We start from the raw sequence: 19,406 nt of genomic DNA on the forward strand, positions 1-19,406 counted from the left end.
TCGAATTTACCATAATGAGCATAGACAAACTAACTAGTGGACAGGTAGTCAAACAAACTATGTGCTTCTAAAGGCATTATGTCGTCAAATATTGCAGATGCCCCAAGGTGAAGCATAGATTTAAATTTCCCAAAAAAAAATAACCTGTTACAATTTTACAAAATGTTAAAAGACACAACAGCATGAATACAGGATATGCCAGCTTCCTTTTAAAAGCTTTGCACATGAAATGGAGCTCGAAACCAGATCTGCATAATCTTATATAATGTGACCATGATCTTGCAACTGATGCATGAACTCCCTGAACTCCCTTTCCTGGGTAACAAATCCGGCTAAAGCAAACTTCCCAGCACTTTTATAGGCATCTGTAATTGCCTTGAACGTGAATTCGTTTGGCTGAAAACCCTTCAGTTTCATTTTGTAAAACATTCTCCTAACACCGTCTACCAACCCTAGCTTCCCATAGCTAATTGTCATACTTTCATAAGTAATTGTATCTGGTTCAAGACCTTTGGCTTGCATGATCATGAACATGTTGTAAGCTTCATTAATCCTCCCAGCACTACCAAGTGCATATATAACAGCATTGTAAGAAGACACATCAAAATCCAACCCAAAAGCTCTCAGTTCATCACAAGCTTCCAAAGCTTCAGCATGCATCCCCACTGCAGAAAAGATTGTCAGCTATTCTATTTCATTTCATCGGTTTACTATTCATCACCAATTTTCCTTCTGTTACTTCACAGATTAGCTCACACACCTGCGGTAATGCCTCTACTTATGCCAATGGAAGTACTTTTTCGAGCGATTTGAATAGGTTAATGGGTGATCTAATGAAGAACGCACCTCAAACAAGGTTCAACACTTGCTTCTATGGCAAAAGTCCTAACAGAATATATGGCCTCCTCCAGTGTCAAGGTAACATATCTAGCCAAGACTGTTCAATCTATTCACAAGAAGCAAACGATAGTGTTATACAACTTTGTGGAAAAGACGTCGGCGCTCGAGTATTGTTAGAAAGCTACTTCCTGCGATACGAGAACTTTAGCCTTTTTTCAAAGCTAGACACCAATGGGACTTATATGGTTATGGTAATTGAAATTAGTACAAGTAATCTATACAATTTCAAGACCACTACTTCAAATCTTCTTTTCAATGTGTCTGATGAGGCCTGAAATTCTGCAAATAAGGGATTCACTCAAGGCTCAGCTACATGTTCTGCCAATGGTACCGTTTACAGTTTAGTTCAATGTTGGAGAGATTTATCTAGAAAGGACTGCAGATCTTGCTTTCAACTACCAATGAATAACCTCCACCGATGTCGTTCTCTGAATGGAGGAGCCCTGTTGTGGGGAAAAATGCCTATGGAGGACGATCCTATCCACCTAAGGTGTGACAGTGCCTTAGCAACAAACAGAGACAGCTATTCTAGTATTCTTCCTTTATGAATTAAGAATGAAGAGAGATAGATGGACTAACCAGTGTCTTCCATTTGTCCCTCGATCTAGTTCTCTCTTCTCTTTCGGAGTTCCCAGCTACTTGCCTTCTCGCTCGCCCAGCTTCAAGAGGTTTCTGCAAGATCACAAGAATAGAACACTACACAAAGACATAGATTCATATTCATAACTAGTTCAGGATTAGAAATAAACTAAACATACTAATGCAACCATACATCAAAGATACACCAGTATATAGGAGAAACCAAGATAGCTTTATTGATGAATAACAAGTTTCAGGAAGAGATACAACCCAGAGGGCTCCAATCCAGCATCTCCTTCCCAGCAAATGAAATTCCTATCTTCACCTTCCCTCAAAGCATTAAGAACTCAATAATTCCAGTCCCAAACCAACAACAATTCTTTGCAATAACAAAATTCCAGCCTCCAGATCTCATGGAGTAGAGATCCATATATAGATGTTTGGAGAGAGGATGAGTCAGCTTGAGATCTGACTAGTGTCCTCTCCCTCTGTCAGTTCTTGATTCCACTTGGTGGTTCTTGCTTCCACTTGGAGATTAAGAGCCTCTTACTCATCATAGTCGAATTCACTGAGGCAAGTGTCATTTAGGAAGATTCTGGAAGCTTCCTGGGTCTTGACACCTCTTGGAATGAACTTGCCATTTGTCAACTCTCACTCAACGCACCCTGGTAGTGCTTCTACCTGCGTTGCAGTGCAGGTAGCCAGTGTTGACTTTGACATTCAGCGCAGACAGCTAGTGGAGCCACTAAATTGATCCTGAATTGACTTGTTTTTGAGCAGTTTCTGGTGGAGAACTTCTGTGAATTGCTGTGGTTTGTTAGCCTTGTTCCTCTAGGGGTAGGAACAACATGTTTAGGGACTTTGGATCCCTTAGATTATGGAAATTTCATGCTTATAGCTGTAAGGCACAAAAATGTCTATAACCGTTGCCCCCTAAAGTATGAGGCCGTTTATCGGGTGAAATGCTTTATCAGGAGGATCCGAAGTTCATTCATTGCTGGGAGGAGACCTGTAATAAGATACAATACAATACATTATTTTTCATACTTCTTTCATGATCTAGCTGAGGCGGGCATTCCCATGCTCAGCTTTATAAATTCATTTTTCTGTACATAGAACAGACAATCGTCTGATGGTAGACTGATAATTTTTTATGAAATTATCATCCTTTGGGGTAGGATGATTATCTGCTGCAATGATGTACGTGTCAATGTCTTTATTTTTCCTGAATATATATCGCAGCCCGGATGGATGAAACTAGATCCGGGGTCTTCAAACTCCTTCGATCTTCACTCTAAGTACAAGTCGATCCATGTGAGAAATGTTCTTGAAAAGACATCGCTTGATTACCGGTCAATGAGGTAAACCGTTAACAAGCGCGAGAGGAATCACCGATAATGATAATGATCCTCAAGGTACTGCAATACAATTCACGTGGTGTGAATAAAGGACTTGGCGTCGAACACCACGCAAAATCTTTCGGTCGAAGGTCATTGATGTATACCTGTCGCCGGAAGTGAGAAACTTGCCATTGAGGCATGCAAGCTTCAAAGTACTGAAGGAGTTGTTCCTAGATCAACTTCTTGGATAATGAGCTGATGTCCACAAGAAGCGATCCATCGAAGGAGGGCCTTAATGAATCCCACATCAATGACACCGAACGGAGCTAATGATTTTGATGGAGGTGAAAACGATCTGTGACATATGATTCAGGGTGGCGGTCATGAAAGGATGAAGGATAATGTACGGCAGTGGATGGGACATGGTTGACTTTTCTGAACGACTTCTCTTGAACATATGGCGACACTGATGCGATGGATCGGTAGCATTACCCCAAATATGGATGGTATGGCGAGACCACGGTGATGTGACCGGTGAATGAAACAACCCAACCCGATTGTGGTACGGAGGAAAAGTGTCATGTTCAAGAGCGACTTGCTACCATCAAAGTTTTCTTGAGCTTCTCCCAATTTTCCCCAGTCATTGCTGACCAGTACCTCTTTATTTTTGTCAAGCTTGAGGAGGATAACATATGCTTGTTCTATAACTTGCCCTCCGGGCAAGCCCACCGCTATGTTTTAACGAGCCTAGCGATAGTGAAACTCGTTCTCGTCTAAAGACAAGTTTGTCGCTATTTAATGATTTTAACGAGTCTAACGACAAAGATAACTCGGTCCTTTTCATTTTTAGAGAGTCTGAAAAGGTACATAAAGTTAACTCCAAAAGTCCTTTTTCATCATCTAATCCCTTAGGTCCGAAAAAGTATAAAACAATACAGAAGGGATGAGTTTTCGATAGTTTTAACGAGCTGAACAAAACAAGCGCTCGATCTTTTTGTGCAATAATCCCTCAGGTCCAAAAATATTAAAATCTAGAGGAGGGATAGCTCTTCCGGTCACTTTAACGAGCTGGAAGGCCAAAACTCGGCAATCTTTTCATATTTTACGAGTCAGATAAAAAGAGCTTAAAGAAGACTTGTCTTTTGAGGAACGAGTGATAAAACGGGTTAGCAGCTGATTCCAGGTAAGGCTTGGAATTTTCCAATCATGGCAGTGTCACAAGGATGGCTAAGTGAAATCACTCTTCGCAGCTGTTCCTTAAAATGGGTAAACAATCAAATGGAGGTGAATGATCAGCCAATGGAAAAGTGGAGGTGATGGTGCAAACACGACCAAGGCTTTAATGGCTGATGATATTACATTCACTGTGGTTATTTACCGGGTAGTTCATTTTTTAACGAGCTTAAACGCGGGTGGAAACATTTGCTCGATCTTATGTTTATTTTTTAACGAGCATGAACTATGCGCTAAAACTGCTCGGATCTTGCGTTTATTTTTTAACGAGCATGAACTGTGTGCTAAAACTGCTCGATTATAATTTTGCATGCCCCCAGCATAATAACGCAAATCGAGGTGCATGCATATTGGTCACTATTTAAGCATAGTAACGCTTGAGGTACAACCCATTACGGGGTTGCGTCAGTGGAATTCCGTCATAATCCATTAACTCGTAGGCTCCTTTTGCTAACACTCGTTTAACAATATAGGGGCCCATTCATAAAGAATTAAATTTACCTGCTCCCAATTTATCGGATTCTTGGTCATAAAGCAAGACCAAGTCATCTTCTGAGAAGACACGGGGTTTGACATTTTTGTCGAACTGCGCCTTGACTCGTTTCTTATGGGCTTCGTTAGCCAAAGCGGCATCACGACGGGTTTCATCCAATTGGATTAATTCCAAGAAACGGGCCTCTTCTTCTGAAGTTCCGGGGAGGAGATCAATTGCAAGTTTAAGAGACGAGATTTCACACTGGATTGGTAGGACTACTTCCAGGCCATACACCAGTTGGAAAGGTGTGAACCCGGTCGCATTTCTTACCGATGTTCGGTAGGCCCACAAAGCTAAGTACAAGATTAGGTGCCATCTTCTTTTGTGAACCCCAATCATCCTTTGCAGCATGCGCTTCAGGACTTTGTTGATCGCTTCAACTTGCCCGTTAGCTTGCGGATAATATGGGGTAGAGCTATCGTGAGATAGCCCTAGCTTGGTAGCTAATTCAACCATCATGTGATTGCGAAAATGCGATCCATGATCTGTAACTATAGCCTGTGGAACGCCGAATCTGGCGACTACATGATTGAAAAAGAATAGGGCAGTTGTTTCACCAGTGTTATCTAATGTAGGCATCGCCTCGGCCCATTTGGTAAAATAGTCAACGGCGACTATAATATACCCATGCCCCCCCGGTCGAGGTGGGGTTACATGTCATGAAATCGATGCCCAATTTGGCGAAAGGCCCAACAGCAACTATTGGTTGTAAAGGTGCGGGTGGTCTTCTAGTTTTGCTATCAAAAATTTGACAAGCATGGCAACTTCTGACTGCGGTTATGCAATCTTTGAACATGGTTGGCTAGAAGTATCCTGCTCATAAGATTTTCTGTGTTGTAGCATATCCAGATTGATGCCCCCCACACGCGCCTGAATGACACTCATTCAGGGCTTTTTCGGCCTCCTCATGGGTGAGGCACCTTCTCAGAACTGTATCGATACCTCGACGGTAGAGCGTATCACCGACGATCATGTAGTCTTTTGCTTGGTATCGTATACGTTTCTATTCTGAGTGAGAGGTGTTAGGCCTGAATTTTTGGGTTTGGAGATAAACGATTATATCTCCATACCACTCATCGCTTGTGGATATCAGAAACAAACTTTCGTCCACGATTGATTCTTCGGATGTTTCATCGTTGGACGACGATGGGAGATCGCACAATAATTCTGCGAAAACTAAAGCTTTCTTTGATTTGGATTTTACAAATTCCAGATCAAACTCTTGAAGGATAGCTATCCATTTTGAATATTTGCCCCCCAGCAACTGTCGCGACAGTATATAAGTCATGGGGTTGCAATCTGATAGAATGGTAGTTTTCCGAAAGAGGACATAATGTCGAAATCTTTGTATCGCTTGAACAACAGCGAGTCCTAGCTTTTCAACGTAAGAATATTTGCTTTCTGTATCATTCAAGTTTTTACTTAAATAATATATAGGGTGTTCAATTCCATCGACTTCTTGAACTAAAACCATTGCAATGGTCGTATCCGCTGCAGCCAGATACAGGTTAAAATCTCTTTGATAGTCCGGGGCATACATTAATGATGCTTTTACTAGAGAATCTTTCAGAGCGTCAAAAGAAGCTTGCGCCACCTGATCCCAGACAAAAGGTATATCCTTTTTCAAAAGACGAGTATAACCTTTAGCAAGTTTTGCGTAATTTGGAATGAACCTCCTCAGAAAGTTTGCTTTCCCTTGGAGTTTCTGAATCTGAAGCAAATTTGAAGGTGGAGGCAAATTAATGATTGCCTGAACCTTGCAAGGGTCGAGACGAATCCCATCCTTGGAGACTACAAAGCCAAGTAAATGACCAGAGCTGACGCAAAATACACATTTGTGTGGATTGAGTCGTATCTTGTAGTGTCGGCAACGTAGAAATATCGCTCTTAAATGCTGCGGATGATTGGTCCGCCTTCGCGAATGAGCCGGAAGGTCGTCGAGGTATGGTTGAACGATGTTCTTGATGTCATGGAAGGCATAATTCATTGCCCTCTGAAACGTCGCCCCTACGTTCTTTAAACCAAAGGGTAATTTTCGATAAGCGAATGTGCCCCACGGACAAATGAATGCAGTCTTTGACTGGTCCTGTGGGCGGATATTTATTTGATTATACCCAGAGAATCCATCCATAAATGAAAAGATTTCACATCCGGCGCATTCATCAATTATCTGGTCGATGAAGGGTGTAGGGTAGTTGTCTTTCGGACAAGCTTGGTTTACATCTCTATAATCGACACACACTCTAACTGTCCCTTGTTTCTTCATAACAGGGACAATATTTGATACCCAATCGGTTAGAGGAACCGGGTAGATGAAACCAGCATGGAGAAGTTTTTCAACTTCTGCCTTAATGGCAGCGACTTTCTTGGGGTGCACCTGCCGAAGCCGTTGTCTTATTGGTTTGAGATCAGGATACATCTTAATTTCATGTTCAACGATACTCGAGTCGATGCCTGGAATTTCATCATATGACCAAGCAAAGACATCTCTGAATTCGCGAAAAAGAGCGTTATATATTTCCAGCTCTGAAGGAGAACAACATTTGCCAACATAGATATTCTCTACAACATTTGCTTTGGTTGAGATATTTATGGCTATAGTCTCTTCAATATTGGATAGGTTCCGCTCAGAATCCACCGTATTTACAGTATTTGATAGGAATTCAAAGACTGAAGGGTGATAAAGGTCGTCTGGAGTATCTTCTTCACAATCTGGAAGAAGGGAACGATGGTGGCTATCATTCCATGGTGCCCCCTTAATCAACATTGATCGTAGAATTCCTTCGTCGGTTCCATGCACTCGTGACCAAGGATCTAATGGGGTACCATATCTCTAGACCTGTCTACCCAAACGATTGATGAGCGTTGATTTGGGTTCGCCTCCCATGCCAGAAATATTGATTGCTACAAAATTTCTATCGGGCTTGGGGGCAAAACCATTGCATGATCCATGTCGATATCGTCTTCTGAGATCTTCGTCGAAGATATCATATTGCAGGCTCCCACCAATGCTACTTCTCCTATATAGATTGGAGGTGGAAGTGCGAAAGTTCCCATTAATGTGGGGTCTTTCAGTAGGCCTACTCCAATATCTTGAAGCGAATGGTTGCTCCCATGGATCATTGGAATGCTTCCCGTAACTTGAGAACCATTAGGGAGGAAGTTTTGTTGGTCGACGATCGTAATCCCTCCTTGAAAGGGGAATGCGATCTTTCTAAAATAGGTCGACACAACTGCTGCCATGGCATAGATCCACGGTCTTCCTAGTAGGATGTTGTAATCAAGATTCCCATCGATGACTTCAACATCTATTTCTACCGTTTTTCCCCCTAGTTCAACCTTCAAGTTATTTAGGATACCATACGGGGTATACGTCCTTCCATCAAATGCTTTTAATGTTGTCGATGATCACGACAAGGTCGGAGATCCTAAAGTTTTCCAGCAACTCATCGACATAATACATGTAGATGCCCCCTCATCAATAATTGTTTGGTGAACAGTTTTGTTGAGGGCTTTCACTTGGGTAAGGAAAGCTAGTTGAGCTGGTAACTGAGGATCGTATCCTTTATGATCAAAGGATACAAGATTGGAATCCTTAGGATCAACCCCACCAATGGCTGATAACAAAGCCTGCCTTTGGGATGGGCAATTTTGTAGTACTTCAAGAGTCGACATAGCGGATGGCGATTGGGCCAAATCTTCCACTATGTTATAATGCTGCGCTGCTCTGGCGTGAGGATTAAATGTCGACTTGTGCACTACTCTCTTTGGCGGTTTTATTGTTAATTCAGGAATGATGGGTGGTACAACTTCTGTCGAAGTTGTTGTCGAAGTGCTTGGTTGATCTTTTTCCTTGCCATTCGATAGCTGTGGATTCCCGTAATCTTTGTTCCTTGTCGAAATCAAAGCATCATTTTGTTGCTTGGAAATCGACAACATAAGCACTTGCGACGGGGAAGCATTTCCACTATCAACCAGATTTTGACCTGGATTTGGAAACGGATCAGTTAACACAGCTGAGGTTTGCGAATTCTTGAAGAATATTTTAAGCTCAGCTTTGTATGGACATTATTTCGTCCAATGATCCTCATCACATATCTGACACCCTGTGGTAGGGGGTTTCCTATTTCCAGGAGGGTTTGAAGAAGTTTTTTCAGGGGATGACTCACCCTGTTTCTTCTTCTTCCCTTTGTTTTGCTTCTTCTTGCTTCCTGGTTGTTTGGTTTCTTTGCCTTTATCTGTCGATACGGCATTTACTTCCGAAGCAAGAATTTCTTCTTTTGCATTTTGATCTGAAGTCTTACGGGCCTTCTTGGAGTTGGCCTTTGTCGACTTCGCGTTTGTCGTGCCTATCACGCCATCGCCGGCATGAGAGTCATTGTTTGATTTAGGAGGAGGAGGAATTGAAAATTCCGGTCTAGGGGCGTCAGGTATTTTGTCATAGAGCGTGCCAGACTGAGTGTAGACTAAGTCTAGATATTGTGCACGAGCAATAACTTGCTCTTCCGTTATGACCCCCCCCTTGGCCACATCTTCCGTTATAGCAGGAAGTAACGACTTGATAAACCATTTAGCTAATAGCTGATCGGGAACGTACATTTTTACCATCCTACGACGACGTCGCCACTCATGTATATGATCAGATATGTGAGTGGCCGTTGTTTGTTTGAAGTTGGTTAAGATTTCCGTTCCCATTTCGTACCTTATCGGTAATTGAAAATGGGTTAAGAAAGTCGTGGCTAGGGAGCTGAAATTGTCAAACGAAGCTCTAGGTAATTCAATATACCATTTTGCCGCTGGACCCGTTAACGTCCTCTGAAAAAGGCGAAGCCTTATCGAATCATCGTTTGGGGTGTTTGATGAACACCACAGATGAAAAGTCATCACGTGATTCGATGGGTCTTCACCTGGATTTCCATTAAATTTAGGAATGTCCGAAGGAAGTTTGTGAGGAATCGTTGGCCACCAAGGGGCATAAGCAATTGGATCGTTTGTTAACCAGTGTAAATCGGGTAACTCTAAAGTTGCCACGAATGGTAACTGTTGATTCAAGTTAGGTGAAGCATACCCAGGATACGATGGGATCGCCTGAGAAGTTGGCCTTTGCATACCAGCATAATGTAATTGATGTTGGTACGACTGATACGGTTGGTGGACATGACCACCGTAAAGTGGTTGATTTTGACCGTTTTGGATGTACGGTTGTCCACTGTTCGCAAAGATCTGCTGCTCAGAACCTTGGTATACTTGTTGGAATTGTGGTTGTTGATATTGCACCAGCCACGGTTGCGAAGCCATGTTCTGTTGCACTATACTAACCGTTGGACCAAGGTGTGGGGTAATTGTACCCGTCTGGACCTGTGTCGCCTCACCAGTAGGCGATTGTGGTTGATTCACAGGGTCAAGGGGCTGTTGCATTACAACTTGAGAAATCTGAGGTTGACATACAACAGGCAACGTTTGAACCTGCGACACTGTCACAATAGTCGTTGTGGTCGGGATGTTCGACATAGGTACACATTGTTGCATAGAATACACAACCCTTGGTTGTTGAGGTAGCATAGGTACCCAACCACTTGATGTAATTCCAGTATAACCTGAATACTGTTGTAAACTCCCGTATGGATATCCTCCCGGAGGAGGTAATGAAAGGGCATACTGCCCCCCATACAGTGGCAATCCGGAACTCAAGGGGATTGTTTGTCCTCGGGGACTGGGTTGCTCAAATTGACCTCCAAATGGATCAATCTGGCGAGTTTCAACATAAGAGTTGCCGGATATTATTCCAGAGGAACAAACTGGAATGGACCATACTGTCGAAATAGTCCCTGGGTGGACTCCTTCTAGCGGTTGTGAGCTAGTCGCGACAGATGGTATGCCGGCAAACATTGTTGGAGTGACGGCAGGGAGTTCTGCTGTCGCTGTGTCATTCAACACAGTCCTAGATGTTGACGGTTGCTCAGACATTTTGAGTCTATCCAAGAGATTACCTAGCGATTCTACAGGAACTTCCACTTGTGGTAGACTAACTTCTGATGAAGGAAATAGAGTGACCCCGACTCCAAAATGTGTTGGAGTACTTACTTGCGGATCTTCTACAATTTCCTCTATCGCAATCAAACCAGGTGGAAGGGGAAGACCGTCAGGTCCGTAAAATATTTCTGGTGCCGAAGAAGGGGTTGAATCAACAGCGACAGATGTTTGAAGAACAATACTCTCTGGACCGGTTACAGATGGAACTGGTTCAGTAACACAAGTGTTTGTTCTCAGACTAGGATCAGTATCACTGTCCCTCTGTGACCGTTGAACTTCTTCTGTAGAGGCAGGGTTTCCAGAAATGTTTGGAGTAACCGGAATCTCATATGTTGTTGGAACAATTGTTCTAACTTTGATAGGAGATTTCGAACCGGTTAAACGAGTTCGCTTTGTCCGTACTGTTTTCGATTCCGGAGACAAAGATGGTTGACTCATAAGCCTCCGCGAACGACGGGGTTTCAATTGACTTTCTTCCACGATTGCGGATTACTCGATCAATCAAAATACAAAAGGGGAAAATGTGTTTCCGAATTAAATGAATTTTTTAGACGCTTTAGACACAACTTGCTTTTTCACTTTTAAAGAGTCGAGAAAAAGCTAAAGATGACTCTAGTCTCCTTCGATGTTTTAACGAGCCCGAAGTGACAAATGCTCGGATGGACTTTTTCTGTTATAGAGTCTGAAAATGGCCAAAAGGAACTGCTATGGAGTTCTAGGTAGAGGGTGTGCCAAACTTTTCGCAAAACCGCAGAATACTTTTTAAGGTACGGGTGGTCGATCTTCCTGAATGCTGTGTTCAGTGCATTGCGATCAGTAGGGCGGCCGACACGGCTTCCTAAGGATAAAGGTTTTATGCCTATAGGGGTCTCCCAATATATACGCGACGGTACATGGGAGCACAATCCGTACTGGCACTATCGTCCCTCAGGAGGAATCACCCACCATCAACGAGATCGACAGTCACCAGGTTTTACGACGCTGGAACACGTCTCTAGCCTAGACCTCTATGTTGTGCGTTATGTTACAAAGCGTTGTTAAGTTCATTCAATTTATTTTAGGTTGATCTTTTTAGAAGTTTTCCTTTTGAGGTTCACCACGAGATGTATGATACAATTCCTAAGTGCAGTCTAAAGATGATAAGCAAGCTTTATATCTTTTCAACTTATGAAAATCCTAGCTACAAAGGGAAAAGAAAAACACCATCTTTTCTCAAAGAGCAATCAGCACACTCTAATGCACTTTTCCTAAATCAAACATGCAAACTATCAAGATGCAAATGCACAATGCAGGTGTTTGTTTTCTGCTTTCTTAGTATTGATGCCTACAAAGAAAGCTTTTTGTACAACTTTGAATTTGCTTTTAAATGACAAATACAAACAAGTTTACTTTTCTAAAATCAGAAAGGGTAGAAGAGATTACAACACTTAACAATTTCCGAAATGAATACTTGTTTCGACACTTAAAAGAGACAAACTCAAACCAAAAGAAAAAGTAAATGTATAATCAACTGTAAACAGCCAATGAACTCTCTCCTAAGATCACAATCAACAGATCTGAATCAAGGGCTAGAGGATGACTATTTCACTCTTGCAAAGGAAAACTGTAAATGACGCCACAAACACATAAAAACACTCACAGCCTTTTTGTACAAAAGGAGGTGGAATTTAAGCAGAGAAAAGGAGTTATCAGACAGGTACCTATGCTGGTTACAGGCTGCAAAAATCAGAGATCAAAACAAGGCAAAACAGAGCAGAGAACCCCAGCTGCACAAGGCCTAACTGGATCAGCGCAACCTCAACATAGGGGTTTTGACATTTAGCGCAGGTAGCCTTCACGGGACCTGCGTTGAAATGCAGAACCTCTTCACAGGGTCTGCGCTGAAGGAGAAACTCTCGTTTCTCACTGGGTTCTGGGTCACAGTTTGCTATTTAATCTATAGTTTCAGGCCAAATCAAAGCAACAAGCAAGGTACAACCAAAGGGATGCTTTGAGGAAGGGCTAAGATCTATCACAAAGGATCATCAGATCATTTGTGAGTCCATTGTTCAGATCATAGACAAATCCAGTGATTGGATCAAAGCAGTAGCTGTCTACTTTGCATCTGAGAATAGCAGATGCAGTTCGATTGTTGCTATTGAGTCTATGAAACAAACAATGATAGAGACACAAATAAAATGATTAAACAGATCTCCCCAGCGGAGTCGCCAATTTGTTGTGGGGAAAAATGCCTATGCAGGACGACCCTATCCACCTAAGGTGTGACAGTGCCTTAGCAACAAATAGAGACAGTTATTCTAGTATTCTTCCTTTATGAATTAAGAATGAATAGAGATAGATGGACTAACCGGTGTCTTCCGTTTGTCCCTCGATCCAGTTCTCTCTTCTCTTTGGGAGTTCCCAGCTACTTGCCTTCTCGCTCGCCCAGCTTCGAGAGGTTTCTGCAAGATCACAAGAAGAGAACACTACACAAAGACATAGATTCATATTCATAACTAGTTCAGGATTAGAAATAAACTAAACATACTAATGCAACAATACATCAAAGATACACCAGTATATAGGAGAAACCAAGATAGCTTTATTGATGAATAACAAGTTTCAGGAAGAGATACAACCCAAAGGGCTCCAATCCAGCATCTCCTTCCCAGCAAATGAAATTCCTATCTTCACCTTCCCTCAAAGCATTAAGCACCCAATAATTCCAGTCTCAAACCAACAGCAATTCTTTGCAATAACAAAATTTCAGCCTCCAGATCTCATGGAGTAGAGATCCATATATAGATGTTTGGAGAGAGGATGAGTCAGCTTGAGATCTGACTAGTGTCCTCTCCCTCTGTCAGTTCTTGATTCCACTTGGAGGTTCTTTCTTCCACTTGGAGATTAAGAGCCTCTTACTCATCATAGTCGAATTCACTGAGGCAAGTGTCATTGAGGAAGATTCTGGAAGCTTCCTGGGTCTTGACACCTCTTGGAATGAACTTGCCATTTGTCAACTCTCGCTCAGCCCACCCTGGTAGTGCTTCTACCTGCATTGCAGTGCAGGTAGCCAGTGTTGACTTTGACATTCAGCGCAGACAGCTAGTGGAGCCACTGAATTGATCCTGAATTGACTTGTTTTTGAGCAGTTTCTGGTGGAGAACTTCTGTGAATTGCTGTGGTTTGTTAGCCTTGTTCCTCTAGGGGTAGGAACAACATGTTTAGGGAGTTTGGATCCCTTAGATTATGGAAATTTCATGCTTATAGCTGTAAGGCACAAAAATGTCTATAACAAGCCCAGGCACTATTGGGAAGCTGCAAGGTTCGATATGAAATATACCCTTCTTTTAACAATAGTACTGCTGGGAATAGTGCTAGTCCACTTTCATTCTCTAACTCCTCCTGGCCAAACCCTTCTGCCCATATGACTCAGGTGACTCAGGCGAATGGAGCTTCACACACCACGTCAAGTAATCCCTCATGGCCACATCTAATTTTATGATTTCCTTGCTTTTGGGGATTATAGAAATTGATTGTAACTTCAATGTCTGTAAATAACAGTACAATGCATTACATGATTTGCTCTACAGAAAATTCTCTGGGGATTGTGGCAGGCATCTTAGTAACGTTAATGGTCTGTTTGTTTGCCCTGAGGAACAGACTGAAATCTTTCTTTTCACGGAACCCAGTAACATGTCAGCAGAATGAAGGTAGAATCAGCGAAATTTATCTCAAATTTTAAGAATAATTGACCTTATTCTTGTTTATCTTATTCTGAACTTATCTTGATGGCAGATTTTAAGAATAATTTTCAAAATATTCTAAATCTACCATCTAGAAATAAAATTGAATCTATAACCAGGCATCTCTTTAACACAACCCATTCATATTTATGTTATCTAATGAAATTAGATTCTTATTTGCCTCTTCTTTTTCTATGTAGAAAAACATGTTAATGATCCAGAATCGACACTAATCGAACATGAGCAAATTATTTTCACCTTAGAAGCACTCACAGAAGCAACGGATAATTTTCATGAAAACATGAAGCTTGGAGAGGGAGGCTTTGGCCCTGTATACAAGGTATTTACCTACCCACTATTGTTTGCAAGTTTAACGCTATCACTTTACATCATCTTCCAGATAGAGGAACAGGAACAGGGATTTTTCCATGGTTTGTTGATGGACTGATTCTTCCAGGGAATAACGAGAGACGGAAAAGAAATAGCAGTGAAGAAGTTGTCTGTAAGGTCTGGACAGGGCAAACGAGAGTTTATGAATGAAGTGAAGCTTGTTACCCATGTTCAACACCGAAATCTGGTAAAGTTGCTCGGATGTTGTGCCGAGCATCCCGAAAGGTTGCATGTTTATGAGTATTTGCGAAACAAGAGTCTTGACACCTTCCCATTTGGTATGTCATTTTGAATTTTGTTTCCTGTATGAGGGAAAGATGATCATTTTTTCATAAATTAATGAGATTGATTATGTAAAAGGTTTTGAAAATTACTATTCTTTGAATACAAATACAGATCCAGAGAAGAAGAGACATCTTGATTGGCAAAAACACTATAACATCATAATGGGAATAGCTCGTGGTCTTCCTTATCTTCATGAGGATTCACAGTTGCGAATAATTCATAGAGACATTAAAGCAAACAACATTTTGCTTGATGAAAGGCTGAATCCTAAAAAAAATCTGTATACAAATTTTGAGTTGTGTTATTTCAATTGTTTTTTTTGGATTTTACAAGGGTTTGGTATTTTGGAAAATTTTAGAAATGTGTAATTTTAATAAAAAATTTGAGTATTTGTGATTTTTTGTGATTTCAATAAATTTTTATGAGATTTTTTTTTTAATCTCAAAAAACAACTCTTTAAATTAGTTAGATAATAAAATTATAATAAATTTACCAGTTAGATAATAAATTTAAATTTGGTAAATTTGGTCTGAGTAATTAACATTTGGATAGTAAAATTATAATATATTTAAATTTGGTAAATTAGGTTTGAGTAATTAAATATCATACAAAGGTTTTAGCAATGATTTAGTCCCAAAACAATTGTTAACATTAATAAACCTACATTAAACATCATCTAAATCCTACCCTTATATGGTTAGAAATCCGTAAATATCCACTGGTCAAAGTTGAACCTTGGTTTGTCGACCTCACCAGATGCGACTAAGTTTTAAATTAAATCACTTCTGTCGGAAAAGGTCTTCATGTTTTACAAGCTGTATTTCAGGAAAATTCTACCTTAGTTCTGGAACCTCTAAAGAAAAACATAAAATAAGGCTGCGTGTTTTACAAGCTGTACTTCATGAAAATTCTACCTTGGCTCTGGAACCTAAAAAGAAAAACTAAAAAAAATCTCTCGCGAGTTACGCTCTCAAATATTTCACCTCGAAATTCTGAAATAAATACTTCGATCTGTACATTTCTTGCAATATCATATGTACTAAGATTCTATAAAACATTTGCAAGGGAGGGTTTGATCTGGTATTATTGACTCTGCATCAACTGTGGTATAAGCTTTAATATAAACGATAATTCCCGCGGAGAAAAGCTCGGAGGAGAATTCTGTGGCTCTCTTTGTTGGCTTTCACAAGAAATTATCGATGCAATTTCCGAGTCAACGACCTGTGAGTCGGTCGATTGGCTCATCTTGCCGTTACTGCCGGTAAATCCTTCAATGGCGGCAGAAATTTCTCGCACAAAATCGACAATTACTCCATCGACGCCGATTAAATTCTGTATGTAAACGGTCTCTGGAACATTGCTGCAGAAAAAGAAATGAATACATAAATGCCTATGCATTGACATCTCTTAATAAGCAAGAGAAATAAATAAAGGTATCCCCTGTCTTAAGTTTTTGTATATGAAGAAAGTACAAATGGTCCCCAATGAAATTTAAGTAAATTAATACGAAAAGAAATGGGATGCCTGTCGGGGAGAATATATGCGTACTTCAGCTGACCGTATGTGAGGAGGCAAAGATCGGACTTCTTAACCTTCGAAATGGCTCCAGGATCTTGAAAAATGGCTCTAACTTCTGTAACAATTCCCTGGAGTCCACCTGCCATGTTTACCAGGTCAATATTTCCTACCAGATCGATAGAGGACCTATGCAGATTAGAGCATTACGAGCTTTGTCCGATTTAAGCTCCGAAATGGTTAATATACCTGTAATGCATACTTAACGGCTTCTTCCAAAGAATTTCTTCGAAAATCCTGGTATGTGTGTACTCCTCCATCTGTTAAGAACAAAACCTGCAAAATAAAGTCACAGGAAGCATATCTTAGAGTTCCTGAAAAGCGGGAGACGTCGCATACACAAGAGAAATAAATAAAGGTATCCCCTGTCTTAAGTTTTTGTATATGAAGAAAGTACAAATGGTCCCCAATGAAATTTAAGTAAATTAATACGAAAAGAAATGGGATGCCTGTCGGGGAGAATATATGCGTACTTCAGCTGACCGTATGTGTGGAGGCAAAGATCGGACTTCTTAACCTTCGAAATGGCTCCAGGATCTTGAAAAATGGCTCTAACTTCTGTAACAATTCCCTGGAGTCCACCTGCCATGTTTACCAGGTCAATATTTCCTACCAGATCGATAGAGGACCTATGCAGATTAGAGCATTACGAGCTTTGTCCGATTTAAGCTCCGAAACGGTTAATATACCTGTAATGCATACTTTAACGGCTTCTTCCAAAGAATTTCTTCGAAAATCCTGGTATGTGTGTACTCCTCCATCTGTTAAGAACAAAACCTGCAAAATAAAGTCACAGGAAGCATATCTTAGAGTTCCTGAAAAGCGGGAGACGTCGCATACACATTTCTTCTTGGTAAATTTATTTTTGAAAGACTTACTGGATATGTATCTTGCATCTTGCGGACGATCTGTGCTGCATCCGGATGGAAACTAGAAAAAAATATTTGCCTTCCTTTTGCGTTTTGGTAAACATCCTGCGAAATTTAAGGTTTTTACTGTCAACTCTTTGTCCTCGGTTACTATGTTCGAGCAAATTGTGGAAGGACTCATTTCTCACCTCAAGAATGACCTGCAGTATATGCCGTAGCTGGTCTTCCGTATATTGAATTTCATCGTCAAACTTTAACTCGATGTTAAATCCAATGACAAGCCTCCTTCAGAGTGCACAGACTGTCCTCCACCGACACCTTCCAGTTTAAAAACTCTCCATCCCGTGTCTTTCTTAGCAGAGGCTTTCCAACCTAACAGGAACCATAACCAAGTTGTGTTAATCTTTGCCTCAATTTACAATTTACAATTTTCTTTCTCTCGTCCACACGGTCGCGAGTTCGAATCTCACAAACTATGTTAATTTAGCTACAATAGGATTTAGTTAATTAGATTCAACGCACGACTTTTCCACGGTGATTTGCAGTTACCTTATAGCCATATTTTTGAAAGCCGTAAGAGAGGAATTCCTCCAACGTCACTTCTCTGATTCGCTTTTCTACAATGATTTCCTGTAAAATGAAATGAAAACTCCTGAGTTTTCCCCATCAATGAGGAGACTAAGGAATTCAAAACAGAAACCGAAGCGTAAATCCTTACGTCTTCTTTCGTTACAATAAAATCGTCATGAAAGATGACCGCACGGTCGTCTCTGGTCACCTGCCAAATCAAAAGATTACAATTACTGACAGAGAATACAAAATCCCTCACAAAAATCTTTAATTATTAACTCGGATCTTTTAAGAATAAAGTCGCGGCTCCCGCCTTTACCTGCACGTCGAACTCTACAAACCGAACTCCACTTTTCCCGGCCTCATTGAATGAGGTTATCGTGTTTTCCATTATCGCCTGCGACCGTTTATCGGCAGTTAAAATTTTATTCATCCCGCTGCCACGATGACCGATTGCTATAAAATTAACAGAAGGTTTCCATACCCTTCGACGCTTATCAGTACCTGCAAAGCCGTCGTAAACTAATCAAATTTTCAAGCCCTGCCCACGGCAATGAACCTTGAGACGGATCTGTAAAAATCCATGAAAATTAAGACTTACCATCCCACAAACGATCGATTAATGTCTGAGTATGCTGCTGTGTGTAATTTATTCCACCAGGCTCTGTTAAGCCATCGAAACTGGGGACATCTGAAACTTGCACTGCAATATCCGCACAAACACCATAAAGCAGAGGACAATAACAAAATTAAACAGGGAAAAATAACATTTTCAAATTTAGACCTAAAACTTACAGGAAAAATTAAAATAACAAAAATAAATCCTTACATGCTCTGACTGCCATGTCTGGTTTAGGGCAAGAATCAAGATCCTCTCAAAAAAATAAAAGTTCTTTAAAGCAAAATCACTAAATTTTTTTCTCTGTTGTATCGCATCACTGCATGGACAATAATTTAGCTCGAACAATACCATGCTCTCAAATGATTTCAATTTTTCTGAAGTGTTTCATTTACAAATCTTTCAAACTTGGCACCGAGAAATGGCATCGTGTACTTACCAGCTGGTAAATGGCTTTGGGAAAAAGCTTGTGGTGGCGGCCATGGATCTTCGTGAGAGGCAAGCTGTTAGTGAAGTGGAAGTGGGCCAAAACTTTGCGGTCTGGCAGGGGTTTCAGCAGCAATTCCTCGGTGAATTCTTCCTCTGTGTGTATGCACCGGACTGAAGTGCACTGAAAGATGGCTGCTATTGTCTTGAAACCCCCATCGCTGCTAACTTTAAACTGCATTCTCTGTAATTTGTAACGTTTTGTTCACCGATTACAAGAATCTGTAACGTTTTTTTTTATCCTAATTATTTATCGAACGGTATGCAATT

The 19,406-nt window shown here is 40.9% G+C and overlaps 1 protein-coding gene and 1 pseudogene across 2 annotated transcripts in view; one reads left to right on the plus strand and one right to left on the minus strand.

Moving 5' to 3' along the window:
- The window catches only part of LOC149253863 (G-type lectin S-receptor-like serine/threonine-protein kinase At1g61480), a 34,824-nt gene extending 19,211 nt beyond the window's left edge, over positions 1 to 15,613 (plus strand). The window contains exons 2-6 of the mRNA XM_089454608.1: positions 14,190 to 14,309; positions 14,543 to 14,682; positions 14,800 to 15,010; positions 15,135 to 15,297; positions 15,604 to 15,613. Coding sequence (XP_089310734.1) covers positions 14,190 to 14,309; positions 14,543 to 14,682; positions 14,800 to 15,010; positions 15,135 to 15,297; positions 15,604 to 15,613 — 644 coding nt within the window. The remainder of the gene's footprint in view (positions 1 to 14,189; positions 14,310 to 14,542; positions 14,683 to 14,799; positions 15,011 to 15,134; positions 15,298 to 15,603) is intronic.
- A 126-nt stretch (positions 15,614 to 15,739) lies between these two features.
- On the minus strand, positions 15,740 to 19,054 carry LOC149253864 (glycerophosphodiester phosphodiesterase GDPD1, chloroplastic-like; annotated as a pseudogene). Its single transcript, XR_016266243.1, has 10 exons — positions 18,861 to 19,054; positions 18,633 to 18,734; positions 18,351 to 18,535; positions 18,180 to 18,239; positions 18,011 to 18,091; positions 17,650 to 17,833; positions 17,471 to 17,566; positions 17,282 to 17,369; positions 16,566 to 16,674; positions 15,740 to 16,377 (listed from the first exon to the last, which is right to left on the minus strand). The product of XR_016266243.1 is annotated as a glycerophosphodiester phosphodiesterase GDPD1, chloroplastic-like (transcript).
- Positions 19,055 to 19,406: the final 352 nt, after the last annotated feature.

This window comes from Pinus tabuliformis, chromosome 7 (assembly GCF_031772625.1).
Source record: "Pinus tabuliformis cultivar Carrire ecotype Pingquan chromosome 7, CPIR1, whole genome shotgun sequence".
Lineage (NCBI taxonomy): Eukaryota > Viridiplantae > Streptophyta > Pinopsida > Pinales > Pinaceae > Pinus > Pinus tabuliformis.